Below are 23,076 nucleotides of genomic sequence, written 5' to 3'. Positions count from 1 at the left end.
CAGATCTTTGTTTCTCATTAGGAGGTAAATAGAGCAGGCCAAATGCTCATATGTTTATTATACACAGGAGGGCATGGTCACTGTTCTCAGCAGTTCAGTGCAGAAGAAAGCTGTTTGCTTTTTTGACCTTTGTTTGCAGTGCCAGCAACTAAACGTCTAGTGAATTTAGTCGTTAATAAGCTTCCAAAAAAAAATAAAACTGAAGCACTTCAAGGAATCGGGGTTCTACTTCTTCAAAAGTTGTTATTGCACAATTTTCGAGAGAAATTAGAAAAGGTATGATAATCATCATTTGCTGGTCTTTTTTAAAACAAACTTTAAACGGAATAAAACATACACAAGCATAATTTGTATGTTTTCAAATTTCTTAAACAAACAACCCTAAAGGAAACAAGTATAATGCAGTAATTGCATTACATTACACATACAAGGCAGCAATTGGTAAGAGCACTTTCAAGCACTTTCTTTTTCTATAATGTTAAATATTTGAAACATCAATGACAGTTAAATTTAAAATGAACATCTCCAGCTACAAATGAATAGTTGTTTTAACTGAAAAAGCAACTTACTGTGGTTCATAAGGACTGTGTGGGTGTGTTTCAACCAGATTTGATTCAGTTTCAACATAAGCAAACAGCTCAACGTGTTATCAGGTTCCTACTTTGTTACATTCAGAATAAAATATGAAAAAAAAATAACATCCCCTTCCCAGGGAGAGAACTGGCAAAACCGAAATGTGTAAATCTCTCATATGACATAGCCAGTATTGTTTTAATTTTGGCAGATAGCAGTTTTTCACTGAGGATGCTATCACTGATAAAGAGAGTAGGTTCTCAAGGCCTTCAGCAACAGGCTTATAACTAAAGGACATTCACAGCGTTTCCCTTCCACTAAATTGTTCCTTAACTTCCTGTTGCACTCAAACGCAGTTTCTGTCACTTAAAATTTAAGATAAATTGATTTAGCAACCCTGAAAATGTGAAACAACTGAAATCAACATTATGATTTAGTTGATTCTGTACAGCATGTGTGACTTACTGACTTTGGAACTACTGGATCCTAAAAAATTCAATTAGGTGGACCTTGACCAAACATTCTTACAAACTTTCTTACAATCAATAAAACCTAGTGAAGCAAAGTAGAAACCTTAATTGAGAACTAAATGTCTGCTCAATTAAATTATTAAGTAGGTTTATGTCCTATAATTGCATTTGCTTGATCACTTTCTGACTCCAGTGCAGCCAAAGAGTAAATGTTTCTGTTGGCTTCAGATTCCTCTATTCCTGACATAACCTGGAGGTAATGATTTTATGATGGAACATTTATTTTAAAAAAAACAAGAAGAAGTTTGAGAGAAATTTGAGAAATAGAGAAATGACAGTTATAATCTCTGCTTGTGAGTTCATCCACCATCTTTCCTTTATCCAGTGTTGTTACTTGAGAGATATCTAGTCTCTGGTAGTCTTGCGTTGTGCACTGACCCCTTGTTTGAGCCCAGAGGTGAGATGTGTGATAGACGCCCTTAGTCCTGATAAAGCCATCAGTCTGATAACTAACTCCCCCTAGCACAAAGCTGCTGTTGCCACTGCCATAGCTTCCATTAGCCCCACCAGACCTGCTGAATGCCTGCCTGTTCCCTCCTGCTCTATCTGAGGTTACATCCTCTGTTCTCAGCCCCTTATGCAAACCCTGTTTTCTCATGCAGAGATTGCTATCAGCTGAGATATTTATGTACCGCACATGTTTCTGTTTGTTTAACCTTTGGACCTGTGCTGTAGGTGCTGCTGCCGTTCCTGTGGGCTCGCTAAAAGACCTTTCTCTCGCCCTTGTAGGCAGACTGAGATAGATGGGAGCAGAGACTGTTGCTAGAGGTGTGTAATGGACTGGTAGGCAAGGGCACTGTGGAAATTGGTCACATGTAAGCTCGGGTCACTTCTTTTCAAGTTTGGACAAATTTCATCGACCAGATTTAAAAGGAAATGTTCAGCCAATTTGTTTTGGTATTTCCTTGTTTTACTTTTTCCACTTATCCACAGTCAATTGTTTTCTTAGTAGGTACTATCAAACAATGATCAAATGCCCTATTGAAATAATAATAATACTAAGGTGTCTGCATACCATATCAATACATTCAACCATTATTGACCAGTTTTGGAAATGATTGTGTTAAATTATAGAGCCCTGACATAAAACCTACTGTAGTATGTTTACTCCTCTTAAAAACTGTACCTTGTTCAACTGTGCTGTAGATTCTACCTAGTAGAGTGGTGTATCTGCAAAAACATGGTCTATGGCCCAGACAAATAAGCAAACTCAGTGTGCAGACTGACAAACACTAGTCGTTAGTATCCCATTATTATCTGGTCATTTGATATATGCCATATACATACAGTATACTGTAATGCTGATACTGTATGTTAGTTCCTATATTCAGCTCCACAGTGCACAGGCACAAGAAGCCTACATGGCTCTGCATTGAGAAATTTGCATATTGTTTCGTGTAATATTTTGTTTAGTGTCTTATTGTGTTTTGTATAGCAGGCTTTTCTGTAGCGAGAGGCACGCCAGTATGGATCTGTTGTGTTAGGATTTGGACAGGATTTGAACAGCCTGTCTTTCACTTAAGCATGAACAAAATACTGAAGTTCATTTGCAGTTTTCAACTTACAGCAACATAGGTTGAGTTCACCTTCAAAATACCACTTGGAAAAACGGGAAATGACTGATGTGTAATTAAAACTGCTTTCTGCCGCTTATTTTCTGTATTCCTTTTTACATTTCTGCTCAACCCTTCAGCTGCAGAGCTTTAAGGAAATGTTTAGAAAGCTGGAATTTGGAACAGATAGAAATGGATCAGCTTTGTACAGGTGGGAAAGGCATCGATTCAGATTTAGTGGATTGATTCAGACAACTACACTTGGAGAATTTACCTTTTATGCCTTTAGTGCATAAAGTTGAACTTAAATTATTAAAGTATAACTAGTAGTAAAGTATTTTTTTTTTAATTAAATATGATATCCATACAAACACCAAAACCAAAGATGAATTGCCCCTACTAATGATCAGAGTTCTAATGGACTTTGGATATAGATATTTTTGTCAACACATTCATCAGAACACTCATATTTCTAAGCAGATGTGACATTGCAGTTTAAAGCAGTGCATAATATTATGAACATACCCTTAGGCAAGCAGAGAAATTTGACAGAAGTTGCAAATTAATACCGTTTTATACACTGCAGAAGGTATGGAAATTGAAATGCTGTATATCTCAAAACAATACACCATCTGGGGAATGGTGGACAGAGTTGTATAATGTGGAGGAGGAAATAAATATTTTAAAAAGCAGATGTTTTCAGGTGTTGTTTTGTTTTTTGGGGGGAGGGGTAAATGCTTTTACAAAATTTTGATTTAAGACATTAGAGAAATGCTGATATAAAGAGAAATTTGAGGAAATGCATTTGAGAGTTAAAGGAATCCCTGGTTTGGAATCCAGCTAAACTATCTGTGCAGGAACAGATGTAAATCTGTCAGTAACACAAAAACTGACAAATTAAACCTGTGCGATCACACCCTAATGTAAGAAAATAACTAGGTAGAGATGCCACTTAATGGCTCGGTAAAAACTAAAGTGGAAATACCATCAGTTGCTGTTGAGTAAATTCCCAGAGGCAGTAAAGGCAACTTCTGCCTCTCTGGAGTGTGTTCCTCCTGCGTGTATGTTTACCGTCATGTTTGTGGGATGTCATGCTTCAGCAGGATTGCTGCATTCTCCTGGGAGCTTCAGGGGGGCTCAGTACAGGTGATTTATTCCTCCTAATCTGTCCTGCACAGTAGCAGGCGGCTGCCTTCCTCCCACCCAGCATGAGTGAGGTGCTATCAGCTTGCATGATCATATTAATAATCACCTGGGTTTTTTATCATCACACATATCTTTGAGGTGGCAGCTTCTTCTGCAGCAGGACCAGGATTTGTGCTGTGGGCAGGCTGACATCTAGGAGGAGTATTATTCTTTATTTTTTTATTTTTTGACCCTGAGGCCAAGTCAAGGACACTGACAATCCCCACTGATGGCATTGCCTCGATTAGATATTCAGTTCTCCACCTACTAGCCTGTAATGTGTGCTGGAGTAATCTGACTGGAAACGCTTGAGATGAATGCCAGATGTTGTTTTCACTGGGCATTTATGAAAATCTGTCTGAGTTGAATAAGTGATGTCTTACACTTGCATGCAGAGAATGAAGAAAATATGTCATATGCCATTGTTCTTTACACTCACTGGCCCCTTCATTAGGTACACCTGTACAATGCACTGCAATCTAATACAGCAGCTCTACCCAAAATTCTACTTTTGCAAGGTTCTGATTTCTTGAAACAGTCAGAAAGGTGATCATTCTACTATGTGTTTATTATTTAGGTCTTTATTCACACACAAACACACACACACACAGGAGTGTTGTAAATAACTTGTCAGGGCAATAACCTCCTCTGTATCGTGCAACCCCCCCTCCCCCATCCCTACCCTCAAACACCCAATGTCAAATCCAATTCAATTTCTGCCTCAGCATCAGCTTGGGCTAACACGGTCAAGCAAATGCCTGTTTTCTGAATGGCCTGGGGGAGTTACGCTTTTCAGCTTATCAACTTTTATTAACCTTAGCACTGAGGTTTGCTCTTTGATTTAGATTCTTTGGGAAACAATGAAATTGGATTTATTTTTCTTCTCTCACTCCTGCTGTGACATATGCTCAACAACTTGTTACCCAAAGGAGAAACAACTAAATGCTTGCTTTGGTTTGTGATGAAAGCCATTCATTTCTTTTGTTTAGTTTGTTGTCTTTTAGCTGTCCTTATCTGTGATGAAAATGTAAATTAAATGTTATTGGCCAAACTGAAATGTCTGCTGTTAGATGCAGTGTAGTGAATAGGAGTTTGAAAGCACCTTTATTAGCTGTAAAGTTGCATTTTCAAATCATTGTTCTTATGTTATGTCATCGTTCAGCATTGCATTGTGTTAAACATAGCATTGCCTTTTAAGCTGAGGCAGGTATTTTTCTCAGGGGTTGGGGGAGCCAAAAAGCAACACCTTAAGGAGGGCAAATATTGGACTTGGATTTTCTTGGTGACCATTCCAAATAAAGTCTAATGTTGTCCTTAGTCTGCACAAGGGATTGAACTGGAAAAGTTTTGTCCATTTAAGCTTCAACTATGAGTTACTTTAAAATACATGTAAAAATGTATAGGATCATCCCTTCCATGAGCTTTTTCAAAGCTTTTTTTTTTTTTAGTAGTCTAATTGCAAGTTCAGAAATGTAAAAAGATGCACCTAACATTCATACAGCATGGAGAAGTTCACAATGACTTACCACATACTTTGGCTGTGCAGTCTGTGTCTAAACCAGGCCTGCTAGGCTCGTGACACTTACAGTGTCAAAGAAAACACTGTGTGAACCTCTGAAACTGCCCTTTGCCTGAAGTGTATATTTCCTCTTTCATTTTGCTTGGCAAGACATTGTACACTCCCACCCCCCTGACTGGGATCTGGATTATTAGCTTAAGCTCTCTAAAAATATCCCTTTGACTGTTTAAGCCTCTGACAGCAGCAACATCTCACACATTCTGATAGCTTTATACTAACTATGGCTGCAGAGGGCTCATGCACTCATCCTGCCTTGTTATCTTTTACCTCGTTTGCCCAAGGAGGAGAAGGAGCAGAACTTACAGGCCCCAAAATCGGCAACGTTCCTCTCTCGTTTGGAATCAAGACTCGGAGCAGATCATCAAAGGCAAGCATGCAATCATGGCAATTGCTGAACAAACGAGATGCTTTTTTTTTTTTCGTTTGTTTTTTTTTTTTGAGCGCGAGAGGATTTTGCCCAGATGTCACTCAAAGCACTTGTCATTGTTGGCGACAGCTGTAGAAGCACATGGACCGTCATTTGAAAACCGTCTAACACAACATACCAAAACAGCACACGTCAAATGTGAAACATACAAACCAAGAACATAAGGTTTTTGAATATTAATGCTGTAAGCCCCTTAAGGAATAGCGACATTTATATCCTTTCAGTTTTATTGACTTGCCTGTGTAGTATGGCTTGTGTAGTCTCAGTAATTGCATATTTACCACCATACAGTGTTTATCATAACAGTACATTAGGTTTAGCTGAGCCTGTAGAAGGAAATATTTTTGATGTTGGCATTTATAACAGCTCATAGAAATTAATAAATTCCTAAAAGGGATTATATTGTGCACATGTGGCTCATAGACATTGCTTCAAGTATCTTTTCTTCTAACACCCACATGCCCTCGAAAGGCTTTTCTCACAAATATTATAGCTGCTAACTACAGAGAGATGGAGGGTGAGATAGAGGCAAGTGCCGCTCAGCAGCCCCAGTTTATTCCAGCCTTCGTTCGTGTGTCTCTGTTAAATGCTTTGAGATGAAATATCACTGTTTTGACGAGACATTTTCCAAGCTGCTTGTGTCCCTGCGAGATGCCTCATGCTTGTCGGTGATGGAGCGTTCCTGAGGAGAAAAGTCAATATGTGGTTGTAAATAAATGAAAATAAATGCGAGACCTAAGCCCTTGATAGATTGAGGAGGCAAAGGGAGAATAAAAGAAAAAGACTACTCACAGTTAGTCATTATGAAACTGCTTCAAGACTACAGTGGCTAATTGACTAGCCTTTGTGCATCTTTAAGGGGTGGGGGTGAATTGACATATTGCTGGCTCTGTGATGTTGATCCAAGGCAGAAAGCCATGAGGCTTCCCCCCCTAGGGACCAGTAACCTTTTTGTTCCATGTCATCTCCTCCCCTTCTGCTTGAGAACCAGGTTGTCAACCTCTCCCCAAGGTCATGCAAACCCCAGCCCCATCTTTTGCAGATAATTGGATTATTTAGAATCATAACACCAACTTATTGCTTCATATGGGGTCAAAAGTGAATTTCATGTACAAGGTTGCCTGTCGTGATTTGTGGCATCATTCTGAATTGACAGGCAACAGCTTCTATCATCATCAAGTGTTTTAGCAGTAGTTGGATGCTTTAGCCAGTTTGTGACAAATGGCAATTGGACATTACAGCTAACCATTGTGCAAAACAACATAGTGCATGTATGGATGTGCTGTATCTCCCCTACAGTTATAAGTGGGCGCCTTCACTGATTTTGAACTTGCTTCTTTTGGATGTAGTGTGGCTAGTACATGTACATAAATGCCATTAAACTTTCCTTTGACTTTACATATATCAAAATATTGCTCTACTTCTAGCTGGAAAATGCCTTCAGATGACATCACTTTAAAGGAGCCTTCAGTTCAGATTATGTTATCATGTTGCTCATATTTAAGAGTTTGTAATCATGGGCAACATACTTATATTAAACTTATTTATATGTGTGTGTGTGTGTGTGTGTGTGTGTGTGTGTACATTATGTGTGTCTATATGTATATGTGTGTGTGTGTATATATGTGTGTGTATATATAAAACACACCTATATACACACACACACACACACACATATTATATATATATATATATATATAATATGTGTGTACAGTATATATGTTTGTATATATAACACACACATATATACTTTATATACATATATACACACACACACACACACACACATATATATAATATGTGTGTGTGTGTGTGTGTGTGTGTATATAGGTGTGTGTGTACATATCTGTGTGTATATATAACACACACATATATACTTTATATACATATATACACACACACACACAAATATATAATGTGTGTGTGTGTGTGTGTGTGTATAGGTGTGTGTGTACATATCTGTGTGTATATATAACACACACATATATACTTTATATACATATATACACACACACACATATATATAATATGTGTGTGTGTGTGTGTACAGTATATATGTTTTGCCAATCAGCCATTGGTTTGAATTCATTTCTGTGCTACACGAACATCTCTTTTGAATGTTGACCCAAAGGTCTTTAACTGTATTATTCTGATGATAATGATCATTTTAAAATGAATTACTTCTACCCTTCCAAGAACCCACTGGTTTCTCTTCATTGCATTACAATGTAAACATTAATAGAGTTTATTGTTTTGTCTAATCAGTATTGATTATTAGTACAATACTGTCACAATAAATGTCAACAATATATTTTATTATAACAGATACACATTTTCCTGTGTTATTCTATTAATCATCTTGTAACTCTGTAGTTTCATCCTATAGGTTGGTAACTGCTGTTTTAGCCAACTGAAGTTAAGCTAAGTTTGAAGCCTCTGCTAATTGTTGCAGAAATGAATAAAACCAGTGATTTTCTTGTGTGAAAGCAGTACTATAAAAGCTATTTCAGAAAATCTAAAACAATATGCAACTGTGGTGCAGGAAGATAGAGCGGTTGTCCACCAATCTCGCAGTTGTTGGTTCAATCCCCTTGAGCGAGACACTGAACCCCAACTTAGTTGCTCCCGGTGAGCGTTGGCCAGCTGCATAGCAGCTCCCTCATCGGTGTGAGTGTGTGTGATTGTAAGTGAGAATGGGTAAATAAGAAGCTGTGTAAAGCACTTTGAGTGCCAATAGGCAGAAAACTGCTATATAACTGCAGAATGTGGATATACACTATATTGCCAAAAGTATTCGCTCACCAATCCAAATAAATGAATTCAGGTGAACAAATCAAGGTCCATAAAGACGTGGATAAGTGAGTTTGGTGTGGAAGAACTTGACTGGCCTGCACAGAGTCCTGACCTCAACCCGATAGAATGCCTTTGGGATGAATTAGAGCGAAGACTGCGAGCACTGTGTATTATGTATTTCATAAACACACTCCTAAACCTCGTGGAAAGCCTTCCCAGAAGAGTTGAAGCTGTTATAGCTGCAAAGGGTGGGCTGACGTCATATTAAACCCTATGGATTAAGAATGGGACGTCACTAAAGTTCATATGGGTCTAAAGGCAGGTGAGCGAATACTTTTGGCAATATATTGTATGTGGCTATGAAGTGAACAACAATTTGATACCAATGGTTGGAATAATTACAAAAATATGTATATCAAAATCTAAAAAAAGAACATATTTGGAAAAAGGTCAAGGTCTAATTTACATGACTTGTAGGAGAATTGTATTAAAAGCAAATATTAGCATTAACAATAGTATGTGTCTTTATAGTGCACCTGTTTGGAGAATGCCTCCAGCGTTGGGGATTCCCACATACCACCACATATTTGTGGTTTCAGTGGTGGTTTCATGGCTGGAGGCTGATGTGGTGGTATCTCATGCTGCTGTGGTAAGATGAGATGAAGTGGGGCAATAGATTAAATGGGTGGACTGCATGCCTATTAAATCAGGAGTTGGCAGGGCAACACTAACTCAGGTTACTTATTCTCAAGTGACACAGCTGCACATGTGAAGATCAGGGGGAAGCGAGATGTCTTTACTTCACGTCTGGAGTGTGACATTCTGCTCTGTTTGTGGCTCTGTAATTAACTGCTCATTTGTCTATGTGTGTGTTTTCTTTTTTCTTTTTCTAGGAAGCGGCCACATTTGCCAAAGAGCTGGGCTTTGAGGTGAGTTGACCAGCAATTGCACACTAAACAGATCCTAAAGGTTTATTTTTGCTGATAATGAAGTTCTTTTTGGACAGTGATTGATGTGCTATTATACTCTCCAGGCCTTGCAGCAGTTGCTATGGAAACCTGGCAGTCGTCATGGTTTCTTTGTTCAGCCAGCTCTCTGTTATGACGCACTCTGCTAGGTCTGCACCCAACATCGCCTACAGATGTTATTTATTGAATTTTGAAAAGCCTCTTGGGAAGCTGAGAAGTTGGGCATGGTTTCAAGCCTTTCTCTGCAGGCTCGGGGCTCATCAGGTTGCCTGGTTAAAAAGCTTCCTCATTATCTTCATTGCACTCAGGGATGATACTGTATGCCTTCCCTTCACTGCTATAGCATTACACCACACTGAAACACACTGTAGTCTTTTATTAACCAAATTATCACCACCTGTGGTTTTAGATTATGGAAATGAAAATTACAGTGCTTGTTATCGCATAGAATGTACACTATGTTTTTAAGTGGAGCTACCTCTTCACTGTAAATGAATCTTCTCGTAGTCTATTTTTGCTTGTGTTTTGCATATTCCTTGCGCTTCTTTTAAAATGTGGAATCAAAAACACAAATAGCCGTCGTGTGTGTGAGTTTTTCAAAATGGGTTCAGGTATTTTAAGTGCCTTCTCTTTCAAAGGTAGAGCTGCCTTGAATATGGCTCTGCTCTGTGTGAATAATTGTCATCCAGAATCACTAACGGTGTGATCAACGTGACTGGAATAGAAATGCAATCCTGATGGCAATGACAGGTTTAAGAGAGGAGAAGGGATGAAGGGATGAAGGCAGGAAAATGTGGTGGTGGTGGTGTGGGGGTGGTAGTGATGGAGGGGGGCCTCAGATGAAAAAAAAAAAATACAAAGGGCATGTAGACTTTTCTAGTAGTTACAATTCTGTGACATTTTCCATGTCAACCTGATTTGTCAGAGCACTACAAAATTGCATTGGATGAATGTGATTTCTCAGATAACATCAGTGGTGTGTACTGTACTTACTGCATTTCTAGATGGCTACAGTTCAGAGAGGTTTTCTTCACAGTTGTTTTTTTTCCCCCATTCTCCATTTTCTGGTGAAAATTTTACTTGCATCGTATTTGCTGTCCCACATATTGTAGTTGTGCACTGGCAAGTCTTCAAAATATTCTTACAGCATATAGTGCATATATGCAGTGGCCTATAGTTTTAGACATTAAATAACATACATTGTAACACTGGTAAAACTGGAAGAAATTTGTCATTCACACATGCAGAATATACATGCAAAATAAAAAAAAAAGAGAAATTACTGTAGAACTCAGTGTAATTATATGTAATAAAATCAGTTACTTAAAAATTAATTTGTTATTTTATAACCAAGCTATTCTTAGCCTAATAGCCTAACCTCTTATCACATGACAGAAATTATATTAAAAGACACTGTCCTGCAGAGTACTAGCCCCCCCATGTACATAATCCCTAAGAATTTTGTAAAATGCTAAAGAAATTTAATCATATAATGGGTAAAGTTATTGTAAGTGAATTAAAAAAATGATTTTGATCCAGTTTTAGTACAATAAAGACTAATTTATTACAACTAATAAACACCAAATAATAATAATTGCTACCAGAAATCCAGCAAACATAAATTTGTCTCTGTATGTGTTTTGGCTCTTTTAAGGCCAATGAGGTTAATTTAAATTCAGTAAGTGTCCTGTTAATTAGTCAGTGTGGCCCTTTGGAGGGATAGTATAATTGGTTGTTGCTGTAGTTGCTGGCCACTTGTTAATATCTGGCCACAAAACACTGCGTGATGCACTTTAAATGTATTCAAAAACACTGTTATCATCATATTATAGATGAAAAGCAAAAATGACAGCATCACTTTTTCGGTATAAATACAAGATAAAAAGCCTGTCCTCTCCAAAAACAGCAATCAGCAGATCTGAACACAGTCGCCTGATTGTGATCTGTTTCCTTTAAATGCTCAAAGAACTATCTGCATGGCAGCTCTAATTGAATCTTTCCCTGGCTGTGTTACTCAAGCAGCCTGCAGTGGAACGATCAGTGTCTCACTGGCTTCAACACAGAAACACAATTTAACACCCTTGTAAAGCTTTCATATTTCACGGTTTGTTGATTTATGTCTGATCAATTGCCTCACAATCGTAAATATTGCCATTCGTCAGCACTAAACCAAATTGACCATATCATTTGCCAATTCATTTGTTTTGCACTGAACATTATTTTTCTGCATTGTTTTGCCGAAAGGAAACTGTCAGGTAAGTGTTTATGCCAAGCAAAAGAGAGGCTCGTTCTGCTCAACAGCAGTGATGCTTACCCTATCACCTCTGGCCCTTGGAACCTTTTAGCTCCTAAACCTGAGTAGAGCGCCTTTTTTATGTCTACGGACATAAAACTAAAGGGTGACAATGTGTCGAAGCCCTGTGCGGTTTTGCATTCAGTGTCTGGAGGAGCGCTTGTGGTTACATCCAGTCACAGTGACAAATTGCCTTTTTTCCACCATCGCCTGCTAACAGCCTCTGTATTAACCTCACCATTAGCACTTACTTAGAGTGTTACACCCATTTTTCCTCAGCCCAAGCTCTCCCCGGACCTCTCAGTGCTGATTAAAGGACGTTTGGGAAGCATTTAGAGGTGTAAAAGCTCATTGGTTTGAGTGAGCCAGTGGGGCTGGTGGTATTGGGCTGGAGTCTATCTATCTGATTACTCCCTTAACCACAGTATGTGCTCACCCTGAAGGTGCTTGACTGTTAGCTTTGATACAGATGCTAGAGGTGTCTACGACCCGTAATGCTAGATCCTCGGTGTGCTGTATTACAGAACAGCAGAGTCCACCCCACTGCGAGGCGGCGATAAAGACATTCCACCTACTCATAGTACATCATGATGAGTTAATAATAAAGTAGCACTGACAGGTGTGGGTTTTTTTTATCCCTCTCATGATCAAAGGCAAGCACTCCGGAGAGTTTTGTCGTCTCCAGGCGAGAATATCTATTCTGTGCAGATGCTTAGGAGAGATGGCCTGTTTCAGGAGGAGAATGATACAGTACACGCACCACCTATCCCTTCAGCTCGGAGAAGTAGCTTTATCTGACAACAGCCTATCTTCACACGCTTATTTTCATATCACTTAGGGAATATGACATTCTAATATTTTGCAGCTCTTGTGTGACTGCATAGAAGCATCATTGAGCACTGCTATTGATCTCTTCTCAAATCTGTTCCTTAGCCCATGTGGTTCCATTATCACCCGATCTGTCTGCTAGCATTGGAAAGATCTGACCTCTCTGTCACACTTGTGATCTTTGATTAACTCCTCACAAATTGTTCTTCCTGTAGCATTTATTCAACCGAACTTGCTCACCCAGTGGTCTTGTGTTTTTACAGACAGACGACATTGCGGAGATCGCAAAGAAGACCCAAAACCTCCCCAAGGAGAACACAAAAAGGCAGCGAGTGGTGGTCTTCACGCAGGGCAAGGATGACACTGTTGCAACAGTTGGTAGGCCATTTGTATTTTTGTCCTTTTATCTACACACATTTTTATTTAAAGTTACAATGTGCAACTAAAGCTAGCAATAGCAGCACACTTGAAATAAAAAACAGTCCTCTGCCCCTCCTGCCCAGGCACCTCCCCTCTGCCACACTCCACATGTCCAACCCGGTGCTTAAGGTAGTGTTTGGGTATGAAATTACAATAAAGGACTTTGCTTAGTAATCAAGCAGAAATCATTTAAATTATCTGATTGGTTCAATGACTAGGATGGGGCCTTTTGACAGCCCCTCTCCACCTAAGTTTTGCAGTGTATTTCTAGCAAAAAATATTCAAGAAAAGGTTACATACGTTATCGTTAAGTACCACATAATAAACACCCCAACTTTGGCCCCTTTTGGACATCTTTACCCTTTACCTAAACCTTATATCTCAAAACAGCATAACTAAGCCTTAAATAGATGCAGGATTGCTGACTGAATAGAGCTGAATGCTATCAGTAATTTCTTTGAAGTTAACCTCCAATATTGACACCAGATGTTAAAAAAAGAATGCTTGCACTACATTCTGTCATTTCAGAGCATAAAAGAAGTGTGGGGGATGCAGAGAGCAGGCATTGATTTGTGAAGCACTTCTAACTTTGTCTTGGACAGACTCCAGGCCAGTCTTCAGCAATTTTTAATGCTTCAACTCTTACATCCTGTCCTTTTTTCCTGTAAAATCCTGCCAGAGTGACCTAGGGGAGAGGTTGACAACACTGCCTTTAAATCAATCAAATTTCCTTTCATAGTGTGTATATTTGTTGTCAGTGGGACATTTAAAGGCGGTGTCATTGTAACTGAGCAGGGGTTGCAGGTTTAAGCGCTGTGGGGAGAGACAACGGTTTCCAAATGCTGCTAGGGAGCTTTTTGCCTTTGTTTGGAGCCACAGGGTGTCTCTCCTTGTTGCCCTTGCACTTCAGACTAGTTGTGCACGGGGAGAGATGGCCTCAGGTAAAGACTCCAACATATCACTCATCACTGGGGACTGCAGAGAAGCACAGCTACAGCACTGTTAGCACTGCACTGTCTTCACATGTGTCCAGTGTCCTCAATTGCATACTGCTGACAAGGGTATTTATGAGGTGAAGTTTTGTACAGTAAGTCACTGAGAGCAATCAATAATCTTTTCTGTATTTCTATTGGGATCTTGTTCTGTAAACTGTGCTGGCATCTTTGCAGGAACTGTAAAGAGACTGTCTTGTTATAATGGGAGATAAAGTGGCTGTAATCAATATTTTTATATTAACAATAGATAAAATAACAGTGTAATGTGACACAACTTTACTCTTTTTACTGCTTCACCGATCAGCATTGGGTACAACCAACGAAGGCAGTTGTTTTCAGCAATAAAACCCTGATAAACTCTCTGAACTACCAATCAGCAGACAAACGTCCCCTCAGGAGCTGGTGGAGACCAAAAACATAGCAACCGTAGAGAAAATGTTAGACTTTGTATAGGATAGACACAAGCACAAACCTAGCGTAGAAAAGGTGCTTACTGCTAGTTTTATCAAATAAAACTAGCAAACAACGAATAAAATAAGAACAAGAATGGTACATTGATTAATTATGTAATTCTGTCTTCTTTGAAATAAGTTATAGAGTTGCATGCATATGGTTTGCATTAATATCGCAGCAGGGAATAATGTGTGTGAAGCTGTGAACTTACAATGGAAACAATAGGCATGAGCTTTCTGATGCACGTTATATGCTACTGGTGTGTGCTGCTTTTTAATACGTTATGTTACAAAGCTCTACATGGAATTTCATAAAATAAAATTTCACAAAATAATAGTGAGATGTGATAGTAACGATATGACTTGAAGTCAGTAAATTATAATACTGAGTTATAGCCTAGTCTTAATTAATAGAATCTATTTTTGTTATTAAAGTAGCATTGCTGGAAGCGATTTTCCTTTCATGACATTTTGAAAAGAAATCTTTAAGCAGAGCTCCAACAGGAATCCATCCATAGTGCTGGAGGTGATGGATAATTCCTGCCTCCTCCTCTCATTGCTCCTCCATGAAGACAGAGCTGTGCGCCGCTGTGAACTTTATATAAAATACATGATGAATGCAGGTGGGATGAAAGACAATGTGTTTCAGATGTCATCTACAAAGGCAAACATGATAAATTTCATTGACTGTGCTATCATTGCTGTGGAGCAGTTACAGTAGCAGGTGCTGCTGTACTTGTGTGCGTGTGTGTGTGTGAGTGTGTGAACATAACTATTCATGCCAGCCAAATAAATGTCAATGTAAAAAGAGAATTAAAGATTTTCATTTCCCAGAGGCGGCGCTCTAATAAACTTGATCTCTCATTTTGTTTGCAATTTGTCCTCCTGTCAGGATTTGATCATTTGCCAGCCTCTGCATGTCATGTTAAACCATTTTATAGTGATTAAGGATGGGAGAATACCTTCCCCCATTGTATAATTCTCCAAAAAGAGATGTCAATTTGTTATTGTTCTTTTTTCCCTGCCCTTCATTTGGAGCCTTTCATCAAACCACTGCTTCAAACGTGCCTTTTAAGAGCTGGGAGCAGGGGATATGGCCCTTTATTTAGCTCCTACTGACACTGCTGAACTACACTAGGCTTTTGCTTATACACCCATTAAAGCAGTAATTAAGATCATTGTGCCGTGAACCTTAACGGCGAGGAGATCTAATAAACGATCATTCAGCAGGGGTTGCCGCTGTAATCGCTGATAAGGACTTGATAAAGTCTGACTCGGCTTCTCTGCGCGTTTTAGGGCTCTCAAGGGGGCAAGGCAGACAGATTTCAAGTTTGAGAAAAAAACTAATCTATACATGTTAATCACATGAGGCAGAGAAGCCAATGCTTTGGCTTACAAGGCAAAGGCTCTTTTGTTTTAGTCTCTGTGTTTGGATGGGTGATTTGTCATTCTCACTAAAGTTAGATGAAATGTTGCAGAATTATTTTAATCACTGCTTGAAGAAAATTGTAATGGTCTGTTTAAAAAGCAGCATGCTTATGTTTCATACTTTATAATAGACGAAGTCAATTAACAGCCAGCACTATGAGAAAGACCTTTTATTCCCTTGGCATCTCATGTTGAAGTGTTTTCTTTCATGTCTCTCTGAAAGGATATCGCTTGGTGCTGATCTTTTGCCCACGGTTATAGTAATTACAGGCATATGCATTTTTCTAACTCAATTGTGAGCAAAGATGCTGGTTATGATAAGGAAACAGATTGAATGTCAACTTGCTTCTAACCAGTCACATTTGCCAAGAAAGCGGTAACGTTGTTTTCCTCTCTGAGGCTCTGAGTTTGGCTGAAAAGCAGCAGGAAATTTTCCAGAAGAAGTATTCTCGGAAGTTTCTCACATGATATTGTACTTAAACTTTCCCTTTTTTTTAAACTTTGCCTTTTAGCGAAATAGTCATATGTAATTGAGTCATTTGGCAGCTCAGGATTTAAAATGTTTGTTATTACTTGAGTAGATGATAATATGTAACAATATTAAAGTTAGTTTTAATGACCTGCTGACTATTTGATCCACCTGCTTTCTGTCAAAGCAAAAATAGCGAGCACTGGAACACCAAGAACCGAAGCATGTGATTATTTCAGAGTCAAAACAATGCTCCATATGTTCATTTGCCAATAAAACAGAGGTAGTCTTATTTGCGTGTGCAGTCTCTTTTTGTGCAGGAGAGCATTTTCTCTGTCAGCATAGAGCCGGGAATTGGCATAGTGAAATAGAATAGCCAATAATAAATGGCTTAATTGATACTAATTTCAAAGAGACGCCTGTTGAAAGAATTTCTTAAGTTTAATCACTACCATTCAGGAGTGGTAATGAGGGAATTATGCAGAGTGAATTAACAAAAGCACACAATTATAGCTTTCTGAAAGGAAGTATTTTTTGAATTCTTTTTAGTTTATTATTTTGTATTTCTGTTACGGTTTACCTGTCAAAGTACAGCTATGCTACATTTCCACGTACTCATCCCCAATGTGCTGCTTCACTCATTTTGTCAAAACAAATTCTAGGAACAAGAATATGTTTGTTTTTTTTTTTTAAAAAAGTTGTCTTGATGAAAATAATGTTGCAGATCTCATTATATTGAAATGTGAAATGAGTTCAGCGAAATGAGGTTTGTAGCCACTCCACAAGCCAGTATCAACAGAGTCAGAGTATTTTGGCAGGAGCGTTTTTATTTTTTTTTTTATTGCCATTTCCACAGACAGAATTTTGCCAATGAGATCTTTGTTCCAGATGGCTGGGGGATTGTTTGACTGTAACTTGAGTTAACATGACAGTCAGATTTAATAATTTGTATCGATGAGGTTATGTGAACTTTCCCCTGGTACCAGAGGACAGACTTTGAATTTGATGATAGAAACCAGAACAGTATGGAGTGTCAGTTGTGCCATGTTTCTAGCAACTGAACAAAAGAGTAAAGATGATACTCTTGGTGCTGAAATTAAAACAGAAAGGAGGAAAAAACTTTTGTCTTTTGTTTTAATCAAAACAAAAATAGTTGTTGAAAGATTTTTGTCTGGACCAATGTGGTCGACCTTCAAACAATAAGTAAAAATGATGCTAAATTGTTTCCCCCTTTTCAAGGATGCTGGTGGAGTCAGAAGCTGCTTGTTTACACCAATGGCTCGTAAATTGGTTGTAACTTTGGTTAGTTTATCCTCTTTTATTTATTGTTTTTTAAAAGTGCAGGTGAAATACGCAATTTCACATATTAGTTAAATTGCTACTTTGTGGAAACCTTGGAAAATGACTTGAATCTATCAAATATTGTCAGAGTTGCAGGAGTTCTTGATGGCAAAATGGTGAATTTAAGGACACAAAGCAAAAGAACAACAGCCCAGTATACTGTACACCGTATAGTGGAGTGCGATAAGTGTCATCCGATTTCCAGGGATTTTAATAAGAATCCAAAAACAGAACTGTTAATTTCCTCAACATAGCAATAGGTCTCACGGATTCTGCTCTGTTTGTTTAATGAATTCTGACACCTTTTCGTGCAGTGTTATCACAAAGATGATCATCACTTCATGTGAGAGTTTACCTGGTGGCAAACCATGTTTCTAATAAGAACTGACTTGTCCTCCACCGCCCACAATTGAGAGTGTAACCATATGTTTTAACTACTGTGAGCCTATTTACTACTCATATTTATTTCTTGAGTCAAATAAACAGAAAGGAACCTGTGCTGAACAAGTGTAGCGGCTTAAGATTTCAAAGCATCCAGTTTTATTGCTGCAAAGTGCACAAGCAAGACCACATCTAACAACTTCACCGTTTTAACTCTGGGACAACTGACAAACTGTAATTTATTATTAGCACATTTTGCATGTGCGGTTAATCATTGTAAGAGGGAGGAGGGTGCTCAAGCTTCATCTGTGGCATTAATTAAGCAAAGTCGTTATGCTACTAATTAGATGATTCTAAAAGGATTCTTGTCATATTGTAATTTATTATCAAAGTGACGATCAGCTGCTTTCCTTTTAAAGAGAAAATGTGTCGTTATGAAAACACAATCGAGCTCTTTATCTGATGCATTTTTGGTACCTGACCTATAATACCATCACAATCTGCTCTCTTACATGTCATCTTCAACCACAACTCAGTGGAGTTTCCCACCACAGTTGATATGTTACAGCAATTTTAGGTGTCATCAGGTTTAACATTTGCTCAGCTGCAGGTTGTGTATCTTTTGCCCTGTAGGAAAATGACAGAAATGTATTTGAAAATTGATAAGGTGGGGTATCTGCAACTCACATATTCAGTTTTTTTCATCGCTATATTAGCAGGGAGCCTCATTAAGCAAGTTTTTTGTCTTTTTTTTTCATGTTCTCCTTAAACTCCCAGGCTTTTTTTCTCAATAAGGGGTCTGTCAGCCTCCTCGTGTTCCTTTTATCCACATGTCAGTCTTTTGTCTCCTGCACCTTTTTGAAGGTTCATGTCTGCACCAGAGCCTTGGATTGTTTGAAGATTTTGTGTGTGGTTTAGATTGTTCTGACATAAGTTGCTGATTTAATGTCACTCTACACCTCGAAACTGTGTCATCTGGTAGATTTTCCCCCCCAACACACACACACACACACACACACACTTTAAACTTGAAGCCTCTTTGAAGTGCATATGCTACTGCTAATTGAAGCAGTATAATCCACTGAAGATAATAAGGAGGCCCTCATTTAATGGATTCTGTTTTGAACTGCAGCAACTCACTGTAACTGTTCATGCATTGTTTTAAGTTTATCAGAGCACTCACCTGAAGCTTAGACTTTAAGAATTTTTGCGTTTGTTCATCTGTTGCTTTCAGCACACTTGTGTAAAGTCTTTACAGGATATTGTTATTTACATAAGTGAAGCGTGTGATTTACCTTAGCACCTTGCACTGAAACAGTAATTGAATAAATCCAATAAATGTTAAATTTTTCTCTGATTAAATATTTTTAAAATGAATGAATGAAAAATTTAACAAACATATAATCAATCCTTCAGGTCTAAAGCCAGTTGCTCTGGGTGGCAAATTAACAGCAGGATCCTAATGACAATGCTAACAAGCTGGTACAAAGCATGTTCACCATATTCCTTCAGCATATTAACATGCTAACATTAGCTTGTCAGTTACAGTATAAATACAAAGCCAAGTTGAGGCAAATGTTATTTTAATGTTGCAAGGATTTCATTGTAAACCAAAGTATTGGACAAATTATGTTTTGAAAAATGAAAAAAAAAAAAAGGAAAGGATCACCAAAGTGATTAGAATTGATCCCGTAAGGGATTTCTCGGTACGACAGGCCATCCCAAAGCAGTCAGAGGAAATGTCAGGGAATCACCATACTTCGGTGATTTTTATCCCCTGGGGGTCGAGAATTCCTGAACAAAATTTCATGGCATAACAGTACACTGCCTGTAAATACTCAGCATGGTTACTTTCTATTCTATAACTGTTACTCGACATTGATTGTCTACTGTAGTTCCTACATGTGTACACTATTTAAGGTCATGATGTTAGTAATTAAGTTTTTACACGTTGAAGTCCACAAAATAAACGACCAATTATTTCTAATAACAATTAATTCTAGTGTAAAATGACTTGTGATTTTTCTCATATGAAGTTACAGTCAAAGAAATATTACTCCAGAACGATGTGAGGGGGGACAACTTTAACAGCCTTCCTGTCTTCTGACCACAGGTGAGAAGGTGACCATGTTCCCCGTTTTGGACATCGACCAGAATGATATTGTGGACACCAACGGAGCAGGAGATGCCTTTGTGGGAGGTACGACATGAAAATCATCCTCTGCACAGCATGATTTCTGTGTACTTTCCCAATTAACCTTTGATTCCAGCCAACTATGTAACGTATTAATATCTCCAGATTATATGAGCGTGACATTTAGCCTGCTGTTTTTACTCTGTATGAGCTGATCATAGCGCCACATAAAACAGTCATCATTTGGGTCCTGTTAAGGATGAATCTGCATTGCCCATCTTTCCAGAAGCCATTAGGACCTTACTTATATTGATATTAATTGCTGGATAAACTATTTTGGTGGAAAATGGATTGTTATAGGTTGACCTATGCTCTTTCATCTACCCAGGATTCCTCTCTGCATTGGTCCAAGAGCAGGTGTTGGAGGAGTGTATCCGGGCCGGACACTATGCTGCCAATGTCATCATCAGACGAGTCGGGTGTACCTTCCCAGAGAAGCCAGACTTTCACTGATGCACCAGAGCACTGCGCCATTTGTGTTTTCCATGAGATACTTGTATATGTATGCTTCAGGAATTCATGTACATTTGTGTTTTTCTATTCACAGTGACTGACTGCATTGGACTAAGTGGTGCAGCTCGGATATTTTACCAAGCTCAAATAAGAAACTACAATGTTTTAATACATATCATACGATGTACTAGTATCAAATGATGGAATAACATAGTTATGTTTAAAGGAGCATTCCACTGAAAATCTGAGTATCATAACTGAACACCTACAAAAATGGAAGAAAGCAGCAAACAACACCACTTCTATAAAATGCGTTCTCCACTTCTCCATCCTTGATACATCTGTTCTGTTCTCGAAATGTAGTTTCTCACTACAAAGTTAAACACGCTTGCTCTGTGTTTCTGTATCACTTACTCATTGCTCCTGTAATTTATTTGTGGAGCGATGATGTTTACGATCATACTGCAGATCAGATTGGTGGAAAAGCACATTATCCTGCAGGATATGTTTAAAAAGTATGGACATGTGCTTCTGAAAAGTTAGTTTCTTGCTCCTCCATGGAGGAGTTACAATCGATTCTAATGGTGACCCAGAGCCAAAGCCAACAAACCTATTTAAACACCCATACAAACATTTTAAACCTTTCCTGTACCACTGCTGATCATTATGCCCAGTATGTTTCCAATAATTATCACTTTGCTACTAACTTGCTAATTACACGACTTCTTTGAAAGCTTGTGAGCTATGTTGAGGCGATAGCATGACACTGAATTGGTGTATTAAGTGGTGAAAACCATACGATCCAGTGTTCATGAAGCAGCCAGCCACAAACTTTTGAAAGCCTGCAGGGGCTGACTGTTGCTACACCATATACTATAAAACAACATTACATTTTCAGTAGAGTATCCCTTTAATATTCACTTGTCAAGCTGCACTTATCAGGGTCTGGTTGCCATTGTGGGTGGATTTCAGTTTCCAAAAATGACTATTTTAATGAGAAAGGATAAATAAAACTATCAAAACACATTTTGGACAAACCTTCAGTCATTTTTGACATAATTTCTTTCAGCAGCCAGTGTTTTTGATAAACCATAAACAAAAGTGCAAAATTATGTTGAAAAAGCAGGGATTGTGTATTTCTCTGTTATTTAGGCCAATGCCCATACTCCAACCTGATGTGTCCTGTCTATGGTCAGTCACCCCTGCTCATGCTTCTGGGTCTTAACTGGACTCTTGGGGGTCTGGAGCTGCACTGCGTGGCTACAGGAGATCATTTTTCTCAGTTAAAGGATTAGTGGCTGCTCTTCGTGGCGATCATTAGAGGGACCTGAAAATTAGGCTGATCCTCCACACCCAGCTGTGCCGTCGCTGGGGGTTAGGGATGAGGATCAGAAGGAGACCCTCTCAACCCCCTGCCCCCCCCTTTCACAAAATCTGTTGTGCAGTATCTCAAGTGTTTTGTGAACAACAATTCAACCCTTATCTGCTCTACGTAGAAGTCTGATTGAAATTAATCTTTCAATTTCCCCTAAAACAACTTGTTAAATCATATTGTATTTTTTTATTTTTGTGGCGGGAGGAATCTATTCTTTTTGTTTTTTGTTTTTTACACACTGCACAAGAGCTCAGTCTTCTGTAATGAGGCATAGTTTATGTATTCATGCTAATCAGGGCCATCTAGGTGAAAACATTCTACAGCCAAAATGTTATTAACAACTTTGAGACACTTTTTTTTTTTTCATCAGCATTTTTAAGGTTTCACGCAGATGCGCTTTGAAAAGGACCACATTTCTGATTGGGCAAGATCACACTCCATGGCAGCTGGTTCATTTGCTTCTCAAGATGACAGATGGCAAAACACAAACACAAAAAGAGGGAGCCATGATTAAGTAATGAGAATGCCTGCCACAATAAGGAAACTACCAAACATAGTTTTCTCACTTTTCCTGGTAAACTTTTGCTTTGCTCAATGAATGCAAGAGGCGTAGAAACAAACATAAAATGTGTGCATTTAATTTACATTTTACACTACTATGCTATCTGTTTTGTGAGCTAGTGAGCCCAAGGCATTTTGAAAATGTTTAATTACAGCTTTATTGTGTAGCACCAGTCAACAAAATCTCTTTTCATTTACTGTTTTGAGTTAAATGTGTTGTTAACAACTCTGAAGTAGGGCGAGGAAAGAAAAAACTGCAAACTGACTTTTTGATATTT

General features: G+C 38.5%; 1 protein-coding gene across 4 annotated transcripts in view; it reads left to right on the top strand.

Annotated features, from left to right (window-relative positions):
* LOC137105942 (adenosine kinase-like) overlaps nt 1–21,888 on the top strand; it is a 99,034-nt gene extending 77,146 nt beyond the window's left edge. For 3 of the 4 annotated variants that reach the window (XM_067488788.1, XM_067488787.1, XM_067488789.1), the window contains 4 exons: nt 9,534–9,569; nt 12,993–13,107; nt 20,329–20,415; nt 20,738–21,888. In XM_067488788.1, the coding sequence (XP_067344889.1) occupies nt 9,534–9,569; nt 12,993–13,107; nt 20,329–20,415; nt 20,738–20,862 (363 nt within the window). In that variant the 3' untranslated portion in view covers nt 20,863–21,888. The remainder of the gene's footprint in view (nt 1–9,533; nt 9,570–12,992; nt 13,108–20,328; nt 20,416–20,737) is intronic. The other variant, XM_067488790.1, reaches the window with a different exon arrangement.
* The last annotated feature ends 1,188 nt before the right edge of the window (nt 21,889–23,076 follow it).

This window comes from Channa argus, chromosome 20, assembly GCF_033026475.1.
Source record: "Channa argus isolate prfri chromosome 20, Channa argus male v1.0, whole genome shotgun sequence".
Lineage (NCBI taxonomy): Eukaryota > Metazoa > Chordata > Actinopteri > Anabantiformes > Channidae > Channa > Channa argus.
The sequence above is the reverse complement of the archived record's forward strand: the minus strand, read 5'-3'. Positions and strand labels throughout refer to the sequence as shown.